This window comes from Sceloporus occidentalis, unplaced genomic scaffold, assembly GCF_023333645.1.
Source record: "Sceloporus occidentalis isolate IW3139 unplaced genomic scaffold, rSceOcc1.0.p SCAF_25, whole genome shotgun sequence".
Taxonomy (NCBI): Eukaryota; Metazoa; Chordata; class Lepidosauria; order Squamata; family Phrynosomatidae; genus Sceloporus; species Sceloporus occidentalis.
The window spans coordinates 13,666,403-13,681,256 of NW_028317005.1; the positions used below are offsets into that span (position 1 = coordinate 13,666,403).

The 14,854-nt window shown below is 41.6% G+C and overlaps 1 protein-coding gene across 1 annotated transcript in view; it reads left to right on the forward strand.

Annotated features, from left to right (window-relative positions):
• The window catches only part of LOC149300426 (ubiquitin carboxyl-terminal hydrolase 13-like), a 37,682-nt gene continuing 22,828 nt past the window's right edge, over positions 1-14,854 (forward strand). Inside the window, exons 1-3 of the mRNA XM_089485346.1 lie at positions 1-111; positions 12,795-12,920; positions 14,710-14,770. Coding sequence (XP_089341472.1) covers positions 1-111; positions 12,795-12,920; positions 14,710-14,770 — 298 coding nt within the window. The remainder of the gene's footprint in view (positions 112-12,794; positions 12,921-14,709; positions 14,771-14,854) is intronic.

Below are 14,854 nucleotides of genomic sequence, written 5' to 3' on the forward strand. Positions count from 1 at the left end.
ATGGCTGCAGATCTGGGAGAACTGATTGTCCCTTACATGCCCACCATCAGAGTGCCCAAGTCAGGGGACAGGGTCTACAAGACGGAGTGCGCTTTCTCCTATGAATCCCCAGTGAGTGAGCTTGATGTGTGCTCCCAGTTCCCCTCCCCACCGCATGCAGCTTGTCTTGCCTTTCTCCTCCTTCTTCTTAGGATCCTGATCATCAACAACACGTGAAAGGAGTAAGAGCACTGAGCTCCTTATTAATATATTCCCTGTTCTGTTATCAGCCTCCTGCACTGAGCTCCTTATTAATATATTCCCTGTTCTGTGATCAGCCTCCTGTACTGAGCTCCTTATTAATATATTCCCTGTTCTATGATCAGCCTCCTGCCCGAACTCCTTATTAATATATTCCCTGTTCTATGATCAGCCTCCTGCACTGAGCTCCTTATTAATATATTCCCTGTTCTATGATCAGCCTCCTGCCCGAACTCCTTATTAATATATTCCCTGTTCTATGATCAGCCTCCTGCACTGAGCTCCTTATTAATATATTCCCTGTTCTATGATCAGCCTCCTGTACTGAGCTCCTTATTAATATATTCCCTGTTCTATGATCAGCCTCCTGCACTGAGCTCCTTATTAATATATTCGCTGTTCTATGATCAGCCTCCTGTACTGAGCTCCTTATTAATATATTCCCTGTTCTATGATCAGCCTCCTGCACTGAGCTCCTCATTAATATATTCCCTGTTCTATGATCAGCCTCCTGCACTGAGCTCCCTGCCTGGGAAATCCCACGTGGGCTTTTGCAACATTCTAACTTTTACTGTTATTAAGTAGCAGGGGTTCTCCTTGTATTAAGACTTGATGAGATGAAGGTTGCTGTAAACTCTGTATATCAAGTGATTTCAGGTGTTGGAGAACTAATTTAAGGAGCTAATGTGAACCTGCACTTTAAAAATGGTCCTTGATGGACATTTGGCTTTCTATCTTTTTTTTTCTTTTCCCCATGGTTAACTTAATCCCAAATCAGAGGTTTGCTGCTCAGATGGTAAAGGACAGTTTGGGTTTAAATGACCTATGAGCTACATTGTGAAGTATTGTTTCTCCTCAAGGTGCTTGAGATACCTTCAACTAAGTTTCCCCAATAAGCCTTCCTCCTCCATCATCCAAAAATCAGTCTGTATGCAACAAGTACATTTATGCTATTGTGAGATGGCACTAGAAGTGAAAATATGTTTGGTTTTTTTGCTTTCTTCTTAATTGATTTCTTTATATATATATATATATATATATATATATATATATATATATATAATATATTTTTTAAGCATCCCAAATCAGTTTTAAAAGTGACTCAGCTGTCTGGCGTTTATCACACATGCTGGGGCAGTTATTTTTATCCACACACTTCAGGTTTCAAGTGTCAGGCAGCAGTTTACCCACCCATTAAAATCCCACGGCTTAAGAGGCCAAAGTACCCAAACAGGCAGTATCTGGGTCGGCAACTATTTTCCTCCAAAATATTGATGGTTTTATTGGTAGCAAAAATAAAATGTATATTAATGTAATCTAATATGTATATATATATATATATATGCATGTGTGTATTATATATACTGTTATATGTATGTGTAATGTAATTGATTGCGATTTGGAAGCCAAAACCATTTTTTTTTTGGAAGCAATTTTTTCCCCCCTAAGTGGCAAGTTTCTGAAAATAGCTAAATTGGGTGCATGTTTTGCCATCTTTTGGATCAAAAGCAGGAAGGATAAGTAGAAAGTTTGAACTTGGTGGACTCAGGTCTTTTTTTTCCAACCTAAATTACTATGTTAGTAAAGTGAAAAGTTATAAATTATTAATGCTAGGAATATTTAGGGTTTATATTTCTCTATCTCCCATAGGATTTTTCAGCTCTGTTAATTAATACTTTGAAATACTTTTAAAAGTGAGCAAGCGGTCAGGTGCATTTTGGTAAATATGCTCCAACTATATAGTTAAACTAGATTTGTCACTTTTTCCTAAATCATGTATTTCACGGTTATGAACACTAAATAAGCCAATGTAATGGGGTTTACAGATTTAGATATCCAAAATATGCATCTAAAGTGCACCCACATATATTTTAGAATTATTACATTTGTTGCAATTGTAATTTGTTGCTAATGCATATTTTAATGAATTCCATGCCATTTGTTGAAAAACTTCCCTAACAAATTTTTGTCCTGCCCGAAACTCTGTTGCCCTTTCACCTAATCAGCTTTCTATAATGAGCGGGAATGCCTTACATATTTCCAAGACATTGCATAGAAGTAACTCGCACGCTTCATATGGGACATGCTAGGAAATTCTCATGACAAGTGCACAACTTTTTAACTGTAAAATGTTGGGAATCCCGGCCTGTCTTGCCGTCCTTCAGCCAGGGAGGGTTCCATTGTGTCTGTAATTCCATTGTGATCTGGAGCCAGATATCTGGTCTCTGATGATAACTCTTTATCAGGCAAGTCTAAGGAACCATCATTTCTCTACAAAGCTTATAGTAAGTGGTAAAATGATGAGCACACTGAGTTTCTTCTGAGGGACTGTGAGGAAACTCCTAGGACTTGTAGACACTTGCAGGATGATATGCTGCTTATTTTTGTCCCAAAGTTCCCATCTGCCTTGCTGCCTGTCACGTTTCACCATGCGCTAGCTGGACTTGTTCAAACTTTGTTGTTCATTTTCATTTACCGACCACTAGTGGCCGCCCTTGCCACTCAGACCACTCTGACTAATTATCAGGTCCAGCTGCAGTGGCTTACCTGATCAAGTCAGCCTTGATAAACCTGCCCAGCCCTGCAGTCTGGGCCTTGACATTGAAGTTGGAGGACTACCTGTTTGGTTCCTGATTTGTTCCAGTACCTGCCTTGTTCCAGTACCTGCCTTGTTCCAGAACCTGCCTTGTTCCAGAACCTGCCTTGTTCCAGAACCTGCCTTGTTCCAGAACCTGCCTTGTTCCAGAACCTGCCTTGTTCCAGAACCTGCCTTGTTCCAGTACCTGCCTTGTTCCAGAACCTGCCTTGTTCCAGAACCTGCCTTGTTCCAGAACCTGCCTTGTTCCAGAACCTGCCTTGTTCCAGAACCTGCCGTGTTCCTGAGTTGCGGCCTGCGCCCCACTAAGTGGACTCCCAAGAGGAGTGCCCTGCATCGCGACTCCCAGGATGACTGCCCACTAGCGGACTACCCTGGTTGAGTGCCCTGCAAGTGGGCAACCTGCCGTGTGCCCCGCAAGTGGGCTTATCTGCCGTGTGCCCCGCAAGTGGGCTTATCTGCCGTGTGCCCCGCAAGTGGGCTTATCTGCCGTGTGCCCCGCAAGTGGGCTTATCTGCCGTGTGCCCCGGAAGAGGGCTTCAAGTCGTGTGCCCTGCAAGTGGGCTTATCTGCCGTGTGCCCCGCAAGTGGGCTTATCTGCCGTGTGCCCCGCAAGTGGGCTTATCTGCCGTGTGCCCCGCAAGTGGGCTTATCTGCCGTGTGCCCCGCAAGTGGGCTTATCTGCCGTGTGCCCCGCAAGTGGGCTTATCTGCCGTGTGCCCCGCAAGAGGGCTTATCTGCCGTGTGCCCCGCAAGTGGGCTTCCTGCCAAGTTGAGTGACTTTCTTTGTATTTATTGATGTACCATTGCAGTCAATACAACTCTTAATCCAGATCTGTTGTCTGTGGTTTCTTCCTGCACCTGTCTGTAACAACCCCAGACCATAATGCATCGTGGGGTACAGACAGAGCCCCTCGTATCCCCTGCACCTGGGCTCCTTATCAACCTGTGTTCTCAGCTCGTGACAGAATGTCAAGGCCCACACAAGGAGTTCGCGGGGATACCTGCAGTGCTGGAATTGTTGGCAGAATGTGTACTCCACCTATGCAAGTCGGTAAGGACTGTGGTGGAAGCTGATTGCGTGGACACAAAAACCAAGACACAGACACAAAGAAAGAAGGCTGCTAAGAGCTTTAAGCGAGAGCCACTCACCAAAAAGGAAATACAGAGAAGGCAAGAGGACGACCTGTGCTTTTATTGTGGAGGGACTGGCCACAGGATAACATATTGTCCGCACAGACCAGTCAAGCCGTCCGCAACCCCCATTGAGAAACCCCATGTCCAGGAACCTGCATATGACGTCAGCAACGTTACAAAGCAGAAGCATCCCCTGTCGTGACCACAGACAGGTAATGCAGGGGTTAACCAGTCCTCGGCACCTGAGGATCCTACGCCCTCTATAGTAACGTCAGATGACCTCCAGACCTCGTCTGACGCCCCCGAGTGGTCTGATATGGACAGTGCGTCATCTGAGGCGGATGTCATGGATCTCAACCCCCCAGCTGTTTGTGCGGTAAGGAACACCACTCCTACCACTCACAGGAGTAGGAAAAGGACACTCCAAACCGCACAACACTCCCTAGGAGCTCCTGGCAACGTCCTTGCATCAGATGGAAAGATCGTACACAGAACAGAACTGAAACAGTACGAACAACGTCTCCGTGACCAAAGGTCCAGTAAGCGTTCCTCTTTTCCACCTGCAACCCAGCCCTGTCTTGGTGCTATTCAACACCGCTCAGAGGAGAACCGTGCACAGGGCGAATACCTAACCCCTGGTGAATTCAGGAGTAGATGTGGGACAAGACAAGCACTTACCGGGACTATCACATCTGTCTATCCAGCCCAAATCAGCACAACAGAACCACTGCCATCAGATCGTGTAGTGACTTCCAACGGCAATGTAATATGTCGTGAAGACCTGGAAGCGTATGAGAAAGCACTACGTGCTAGGACAAAGAAGAAGTCTCACCGCAGACGGTGAGACCACTGTTCCATGGTTCTGTGAGCATCCGGAGGCTGCTCCTTGCAGTGGGGGTATGTCACGTTTCACCATGCGCTAGCTGGACTTGTTCAAACTTTGTTGTTCATTTTCATTTACCAACCACTAGTGGCCGCCCTTGCCACTCAGACCACTCTGACTAATTATCAGGTCCAGCTGCAGTGGCTTACCTGATCAAGTCAGCCTTGATAAACCTGCCCAGCCCTGCAGTCTGGGCCTTGACATTGAAGTTGGAGGACTACCTGTTTGGTTCCTGATTTGTTCCAGTACCTGCCTTGTTCCAGAACCTGCCTTGTTCCAGTACCTGCCGTGTTCCTGAGTTGCGGCCTGCGCCCCACTAAGTGGACTCCCAAGAGGAGTGCCCTGCATCGCGACTCCCAGGATGACTGCCCACTAGCGGACTACCCTGGTTGAGTGCCCTGCAAGTGGGCAACCTGCCGTGTGCCCTGGAAGAGGGCTACAAGCCGTGTGCCCCGCAAGTGGGCTTATCTGCCGTGTGCCCCGCAAGTGGGCTTATCTGCCGTGTGCCCCGCAAGTGGGCTTATCTGCCGTGTGCCCCGCAAGTGGGCTTATCTGCCGTGTGCCCCGCAAGTGGGCTTATCTGCCGTGTGCCCCGCAAGTGGGCTTATCTGCCGTGTGCCCCGCAAGTGGGCTTATCTGCCGTGTGCCCCGCAAGAGGGCTTATCTGCCGTGTGCCCCGCAAGAGGGCTTCCTGCCAAGTTGAGTGACTTTCTTTGTATTTATTGATGTACCATTGCAGTCAATACAACTCTTAATCCAGATCTGTTGTCTGTGGTTTCTTCCTGCACCTGTCTGTAACAACCCCAGACCATAATGCATCGTGGGGTACAGACAGAGCCCCTCGTATCCCCTGCACCTGGGCTCCTTATCAACCTGTGTTCTCAGCTCGTGACACTGCCACACGCTTTTCAGCTCAAAGCCCATGAATCCCTCAATCCAGCTCTACTGCTAGTCAAAAACTAGAAAGGTGACTCGGTACTGTATTAATTCATGATCTAGTAACCAAAAGTCCAACTAGTTGAGCTTCACTTTCTGTTAGAACTGCTCTTCCTCATATCTGGCATATTCCTCATGTTGCCTGATGGACACTTGATGCGAAGGCTACAAAAGATTCCAAACATACCAACGAATAACAAGGTTCAGGGCATGACACAGCCCTTTAAACATTGCTTTTATCCAGTAGACTCTCCATAATATCCATAATGATATCTCAATACATGCCTGTGTACGTGATTCTACAACCTAGTCCACCAACATTGTTATTGGCATTGTCCATTTAAAAAAAAAAAAATACAAGCTAAAAATCATAACCCTTAAGATTTAGCCTTCAACTAATGGGGAACAAGAGGCATTAAACCCCTTGTAATGCAGAATTTACCTTCTCCTTTACAAAGCCAATTAGTGTTCATGCATCTTATGGTAAAAACATTTGCTGGTCATATGATGGGCTCATTTTAGAATGTCAGTGGGGTTCTTGTTTAAATATGTCCTCTAGTCACCTGATTGACTATAGGAAGAGCAACTGCACTTGTGTTAAAGGATCACTACCACCCTCATAAGCGCTTTGATGCATACAATAGCTAAGAGGTCCCTTTTAAATTACGTGGTGCCCATGTTCTGCAGAACCCTTTGTATGCTTTTGCCCCTTTTCCCCACTCTTTGCTAGTTGGCATGGAGGAGATGTTTTGGGGCTGAACACATCTCTTGCAGTGTGATAGTCTTACAAAACAATTTTTGTGGATAAAATATATCTCACAAATTAGCTGAGAGTTGTATGTCAAAACCTTTTTTGGTTTTAAAAACCATAACCTGTGATGTTCTAATCAGGTACGTGTGTTCCAAAAATAGTGTGTATCGCAATACCTCGTGTTGCTGTATTGTATACGGTAGTCGAGTGCTTACAGATTGTTATTGTTTTTATTGCCCAAATGTTCTGGTCTGAGAGTCGATTCTTTTTTGTTACCTGAAAATAGAAATTTCTTTTTCTTTTTTTAAATTGTGACAATAGAGATCAATTGATCCTGAGTTGTGAAACTTGATTAAAGAAAATGATGTATTCATAGATGGGGAGAGCGGGTGGCTTTATAACGATTTGTTCTGTATATGGTTGAATACTTTATGTAAAATATGTTATAGCATATATAATATCATGTCCTTTTATCATATTAAATTATATCATATTATAATCTACGGCTGGGAATTTTCATCATTGGTTGCTGAATTATCCCTTTTCCGGAAGTTTTTCAGGCATGCATAGATGAACTATTCAATGTGTATTTCTTAGATCTAGAAATAAACATAGAATGTTAATTAAAGGGACGCTCCAGTGTCCCATGTAGCCTCACCAACAAAGAATGGATAATAAAGTTCTTTGTAAGTAGGGGTTACAGCTTCCCTCTATGCAGGGAAACCATAAAAAATGTAAAGGGGACACTTGACTACCAAATATATTAATGTGCAAATTAATAATGGAGGGTTCCTTTAAAGAGCCGTCTTTATTCATGTGAAGAGGTTACACATAGCGCTAACGTTTTGGGGGTACATGAGGACCTACATGAGAAACCCTACCCTGTTTAATGTTTTACAGATATAAAACACGGATTCATTGTATGAGTAATGGTGTCATACTTTAGAAGTACAGACCTAAATAGACAAGCCTCCTGATTCTCTCTAGCCTTGACTAGTTTGGGAAACCTGAAAACTAGTCTTCCGGAGCAGGGCAATTTGAAAAAAAGAATTGTCTATTGTCTATAGCAAGTCGGCTTGACATTGACGTTGATCTTTCTATTCTATAATTAGAATTAAGTGACTGTTATATTTACTGCATTAACTTTGGTCCAAAAGTGCTTTCTTATTTTTTTGTTTAAAAAACTACATTTTGTTTAAATAAATCATCTATTTACGAGTTGATTAATTACAAACATACTATTGCTGGGTGTTGGTTTTTACAGTTATTTGGTGGATTTAATTCCAGCAATGCTGGATATATTATTTATAGCACCTATACTTTATTTTTATAGTCTTTTAAGTGATTCTGATTTTTAAATAATGGGTGACAAGTTTAAGGCCAACAGTTCATAAACCGCACACATGGTAGTATTTTTAACTAACTGGTCTACACTATGTATCTTTTCTACTTTTTTTTCTAAAATGTTGAGTATCTGGGTCAAGTTGGACAACTCAATTCATAGCTGCTCTTGTTGAATGGCAAATCACAATGTCTTCATGAAAGTTGAAGTTCATCAATAGCTTGGGACCTGGGATAGGATTTGGAATCTTGTTGCCCACTTAGTTAGAACTAAGAGTCATTGGGTGGCAGCAATTTTTATGTGCTCATAGACATTATTTATGTCCATGTATGTTGCCTTTCACACAGCTCCCAGCCTCATGCCATCTCTTGTACATCGCATATTTCTGTAAATGGAATATTATTAAGATGTTGTCAATGCTTTCTGACTCATGACAGTAACTAAGATCTTCGAAAAAGAATTTCATGAGCACCGATCTAAAACAGATATGACTCACATACGACCTCATCAGATGTAAATGTCCATACAAGGAATCTACTCCATATACATTGTAGATTTTTTTATTTCTTTCTGAAACTATTTTTTTTAACTGTAAGTCTGTCCAAGAGTTAGAATAGAAAACTGTCCAAGGATTGGCACTAATTGGGATATCAAGGGCCCAAATATACCAAAATAAACATATACAGAATATAGAGTGCTCCAGCTACACTCAGATCTGCAATGCCCCTATGTAATATACCAGTGCTACATATTGTGTCTGCACTGGCCTCCTCGGTATAACTTATTAGATTTTTTACGGGAGATGAATTACTGTTCCTCTCACGTTGCAGAGATTCCATTTCTCCATTTGGCTTTTATGTTCTTTGTCAGCCCACATGGCTAGATATTTACCGTATATTCCGGCCTATAAGACAACTGGGTGTATAAGACGACCCCCAACTTTTCCAGTTAAAATATAGAGTTTGGGATATACTATATATAAGACTACCCCTCTACCCAGTATACAACAATCACGGCAAGCGATGTACGTTACTGGTGATTGGCTGGTTGTTGTATACAAAGCCTGCTTGGATTGGGTGGGTCAGCTCTCCCTAACATATGCCTGTCCACACACACACATGTATAGACATACAATGCCCTCACATACCCCTTCCTTTACACACATATACACGTAAACACCAGCTTACAAACACACATATACATGTACACACCTGCTTACAAACACACATATACACATACACATATACTAACATACGCCTGTCCATACATACACATTTATACACTGCCCTCACCACACACCCCTGCCTTTACACACACTGCCACTCTGTGTGTGTGTCCCCTGAGATATGCTGCCACTCTGTGTCCCCCGCGAGATATGCTGCCACTCTGTGTGTGTCCCCCCTGAGATATGCTGCCACTCTGTCCCCCCCCCGAGATATGCTGCCACTCTGTGTGTGTGTCCCCCCCGAGATATGCTGCCACTCTGTGTCCCCCGCGAGATATGCTGCCACTCTGTGTGTGTCCCCCCTGAGATATGCTGCCACTCTGTCCCCCCCGAGATATGCAGCCACTCTGTCCCCCCCCGAGATATGCTGCCACTCTGTGTCCCCCCCCAAGATATGCTGCCACTCTGTGTCCCTCCCGAGATGTGCCACCCTCCCCTAGACTTACCAGTGCAGACACCCCCCGTGGAAAGTGCCGGCAGGGGAGGCTGTCTGAGCGTATTGGAGAGTAGGATGCAGGTCCCCTGCACCGCTGTGGGGGATCTGTATCCTAACCCTGCCAGACCTCGAGCTCCCTAATGTTGGGCTAGTTAGAGGGAGGTTGTGATCTCCCCAACCAGCCCTGCTCATCGGGGAGATCACGATTTTGCACCTACCTCGGCGTGGCCCTGAAGACCGGCCCAGGGGAGGCGGCTTCTCCGCCCCTCTCCTAGAGATTCGTGATTCTCCAGTCCGGCTCAGTAAGTTTTAGTACCCGGCATATAAGATGACCCCCGACTTTTGAGAAGATTTTCACGGGTTAAAAAGTAATCTTATACGCCGGAATATACTGTAGTAATTTTGTTTCAATACTGTATTTGCTCGATTATAAGACAACCCTGATTGTAAGATCACTCCCCAAACTTTGGATCTTAATGAAAGAAAAAATAAAAGGCCTAAATATAAGATATGCTATCGTAAAATATCATATGCGCACTTAACACTCAGTCACTCTCTAATACGCACACTAACACTCTGCCACACACACATACTGTATGTACACTTTCTCTGCCACTCATTCATACACACATTTATGTAAGTAAAGGATGTGCATGAGTGGGGGGGTAATGAAGTGTTTGATAAGGACCTTGGTTCGGGCTATTGGGTTTGGGGGTGTGATAAGGCTGTTCGGCGGCACTCGTGAGGCTTTCAGAAAAGCCTCATTGCGAGAACACCATGATTAGTCGGCTGTGATAGGCGCCTCTTTTAAAAGAAGAAGGAGAAAAAAATGCAAAAAAGTGCAAAAACACAAACACTCCAAAAAGAAGTTTTTTACTACAGTATTACTCGCGATCTTGTAATTACTGGCTGATGTTTGTAAAGTAATGTGTGCAATATACCCGATTCCTCCGTCAGGGGGTATTGGAAGTTGTTACTTGAAACCAATGGAAAGAGGTAGGAATTGGCGATTAGTCGACTGTGCAATCTGATTTTTTTCTAAAAAAAACCCTTTGTCTTATAATCGAGTAAATACTTTACATTTATGCTTTTATACATCTTACTATGGCCTTGGGTTCTCTGAGGGGACATACCTATTGTTATCTTTATAGTAAATAAAGCTTAACAAAATATTAAAATGTCTGCCAGTAGTCAGTATTTTATCATAAAAACAAATCTTTTGAGGTCAACACACCATCTGTTTGGAAATATTTGGTAACATGTTACCTGCTCTATAAATAGCTTTCTATTAATAAAACAAGATGAAATTTTATTGCATTTTCATAGCATCATTACACACTAAGGCAGACAGATTTGTGGAGAAGTTGGGAGCTAGCTTTATATTTTTAGGAGACAGAAAGAGGGGCACCCATGAAGACAGTGACGCAACCTGGCCAAGGCCGACTCGGGCAATCAAGCCCCCAAAGTGTTCTGCTACATTATGGACTGGTTACAAGTGAGATCTTTGACCTCCCCAACAGGCCTGTTTATACTATGGAGGGTGTGCTGACTCAGGATAGCCTCCATATACTTCATCCCTTTAAGAAATGACACGGGATATGATGTCATATCCCGACGCTCCATTTCCTGAAGACGCCTTTTATTATACTTGGGACACCAACCATGGAAGTGGAGGTGGCTGGGGGGTGCTGCCCTAGGTCGCTCCTAAGGTGGCCCCAAAGGTGGATACATCACTACATAAAGATCAACATAAAATGGCTCAAAAATACAGGAGCCAAATGTAAAAAAACTAGAACAAGAACCTACGATTTGCCAAGCCCTGCACCAAGTTAAAAAAAAATTATGGGTGTGTATACTATCATACCAATGGTGTTGACGTCTCGGTAAAAGATTAAAGCAGGATAAACAACCCAGTTTGCGATTTTATTTTGTACTGTTGTCATAGAAAACACATAAATTGAGCTGTGTAACATGGCAAGTAAATAAACCTTAGCAGATCTGATATTTTATTCTTTCCACTGAATGTTTAATAACCTAAAAATAACGCAGAACCCTAAAGATTTTTCAGTTTCTATAGCAACGACCTATCCGTGCCTGTTTCTGTGTCACGTTTTCCCTGACAAATGTACGTTTAGCCCACGAGTAGCAGAAGGGTTAAAAACATCCAAAAGCATTTCTATATATAACTTATATATTTCTAGGGTTTCACAAGCATTTACAGAAACGAAGCACCCCATAGAGATATTTACAGTGAAACTTTTTTTCATTTTTCTTTTTACTCAAAAGAATCTAATCTATGACAATTTATGAGCCACAACACCAGTTAAAGTGCTAAAATACTTTACTATTTTGGTTGTAGAGCCTTGTGCAATTATTTTGCGTGTGGTTTTTTAGCAGGCCTTTTGGAATAATGAAACATTGTTTTTGATTTGTTCTTGATGGTATGAATTTATTCTAAATTAAACTGGAAATAATTTCTTTAAAATATATCTTTACAACGGCGATCCACTGTTGAGTAGAAGCCATACATTTTTGATACTTGGGGAAAAAAAAACCAGCTGAGTGGTTTATTGATGGAAGCCTCTGTAACTCATGTTATTTCTGTGACTCAATGTAAGCGGTATACCTAAGAATTAATCTGAAGTAGCTCTGACGCTAAGTGGTTTTACGTTCATAGCAAACCATGGATTCAGCAAGTCAATTGGAATCTTCCATTGGTTGCTACAGCGAGAAGACCACCAAACTTCTCACCAGAATAGCTTTTTATGCGTAACTCCCAATGTTACATCAGCAAAGGTAGAATGCTAACAATTGGGTTAAGAAAACTATAAGAATGTTTTTCCTACATTGGAGTTAAAACACAGAAATGGCATATACACGTGCCATTAAGAATGAGATGATTAGAATAATCTGCATTTTATGGACATAAGCTGTTACCTTCAGCAAACGCGAAAGCTATAGGTTTACGCTCTAGTTTACTCCATTCTGCACGAGCAGATAAATGGAAACCTCTACTTTATGATCTAGATTTGGTCATTGCTCACCGAGTGTTATGGTATTTTTCATCCAATAACCTTAATGTTGGCAAATATTCTGAATTTTGAGGTTGACCAGGAAATTCTTATCCGTGGGCAATCTTAAAAACCTGGCATACTGACAGACTTTACTTGGGTGATGTTCTCCTGTTTGCTTTGATAGTACGGAGCTCCCAAATGTTTGAATTGATTGCTATTCTTATCATTTCTCAGGTGTCTGAAGGAGGTCTGTATGTTTGCATGAACACCTTCCTGGGCTTTGGCAGAGAACATGTGGAACGGCATTATAGGAAAACAGGACAATGCGTTTACATGCATTTAAAGCGTCACATTAGACAGGTAAGGCCCCCGCCATAATAATTTTACAGCTTGTGTATAACATGGGATGTTTCCTCCATCTAAATGCAACTGGTCGAATTATGTCCAGTTTTTTGTGTATCTACATTTTTTTATAACATTTTATGATGACCCATGCAAAGGAAATTTTAACTTATTATCACCAAAACCATTGATATTTATTCTTTTTTGAAATGCCTTGTCTGCTCTCTTGGCATTTCACCCAAAACAAACAAACAGAACCATTAACACAGAGCTCATGGAAATGATCATGATTTCTGTTTACATGGAGCTATTGAAACACAGGATTTATAAGAGTTATTCAGGCTCGATGACCACTGCACATGAACGCTCCACTCTGAGATTCTTGGCTTGCGTTGAGACCACCTGTCACTGTTTGATATCATAAAAACTACTTCTAATCCTGCCTAACTTTGTCTCCATGGGATAGGGAATAAAACACAGAAACGTACAGGTAGCACAGCTTGTTTAAGAACAACATCACAAGTAGATTACATGAGTATTATCTGTTGTAAATCATTATTTTTACATTAGAACTAATAATGTTTTTGGCTACCAGGACACATCTTTTCCAAATTAATTACATTATTTCTATGTTTTTCCTTTTCTTTGGTTATAAACAAACACTATGTTCCTAGTTTGATCTATACCTTGTCACTGAATGCCATTCTTTGTTCTTTTGTTGTAAAAACAAAGGGCCATTGTCAATCTTTTACCTTTGTCATAGACTTCCCGGTCCAATGTTTTTAAAGAAGACCTGTCACTAACAAACTGTATCCATAAGCCATAATACATAATAAATATAAAATGTATTTTCCTTTATTAAGAATTTTTTTGTCAGACGTGACTATAATTAAAGTTTATTACTTCCACAGGGGATATGAAGAGGCATGGTAGGCGCATGTCTCGTCTCGCCAAGGGGTTAAATGTTTTTCTCCCATGGGGCATAGGATAGGGATCAGGGGAGGACATATGTACCTCAAGGGTATTATTTTATATCACTATATGGGAGGTGAATGTGGCCTTTTATTCATTTTTTTAAAATGTGTCCATTGTAAGCTTGTAAGTCAAATTGTTATGTTATATACCACTTGTAATGACCTGTCTACCTATTGTACAGCGCTACGGAATATGATGGCACTATATAAAACAATAAATAATAGTCACAATACACAATATATAAAAGTGGATTTGCCTTAAATAAACATTGTAAGGATACTTAGTGACCATAGACAGCACTGTTTTGTAGTTGCCATTTAGCCATTCTTTATGCGTGTGCAACTTGTGTCATCTGCCATCTTGGGTAAACTTGGTCTGCTTCTTATAGTCTTTGGGCACCTAATATATTGGAGCGACATCACCTGCAATACATAAAATTTAAAATAGTATGCAATCTCTTCTGCTGTCAGACAATCCATAAATTGGTGAATATATAAGTTAATTTGTGAGTGTTGCCATGCGAAAACATGCAGCTCTAGTAGAGTTAACCCTTAACATGTTTCAAAGAATACCATGAATTTTTCTCTCTTTCTATGTGTTACATGTTTTGCCTTTGTTCTTATGTAGCTTGCTTGATTTCTTTTTAAGTCTCTATTTACTTTTTTCTTGGGGACAGTTTATTTAGCAATTTCCAAATTATGGTCTTTAAAACAAATAAATAATTGAAAGTTTTGACAAATGCTAAAAAATAACTGTTCACATATATACCTTGATGAATCTTTTGTTGTTTATTTAACATATTCGCTTACCAACTACTTCTTTTGATTTCTAGAAAGCAACGGGTGCATCTGGTGGAGCCCATCCAAGACGTATAAATGGCAAAATATTTTTAGGTAAAGCAGACCTTTTTTTTTAAAATTGATAAACAATATATATATATATATATATATATATATATATAAAGTTGATGTGCATAC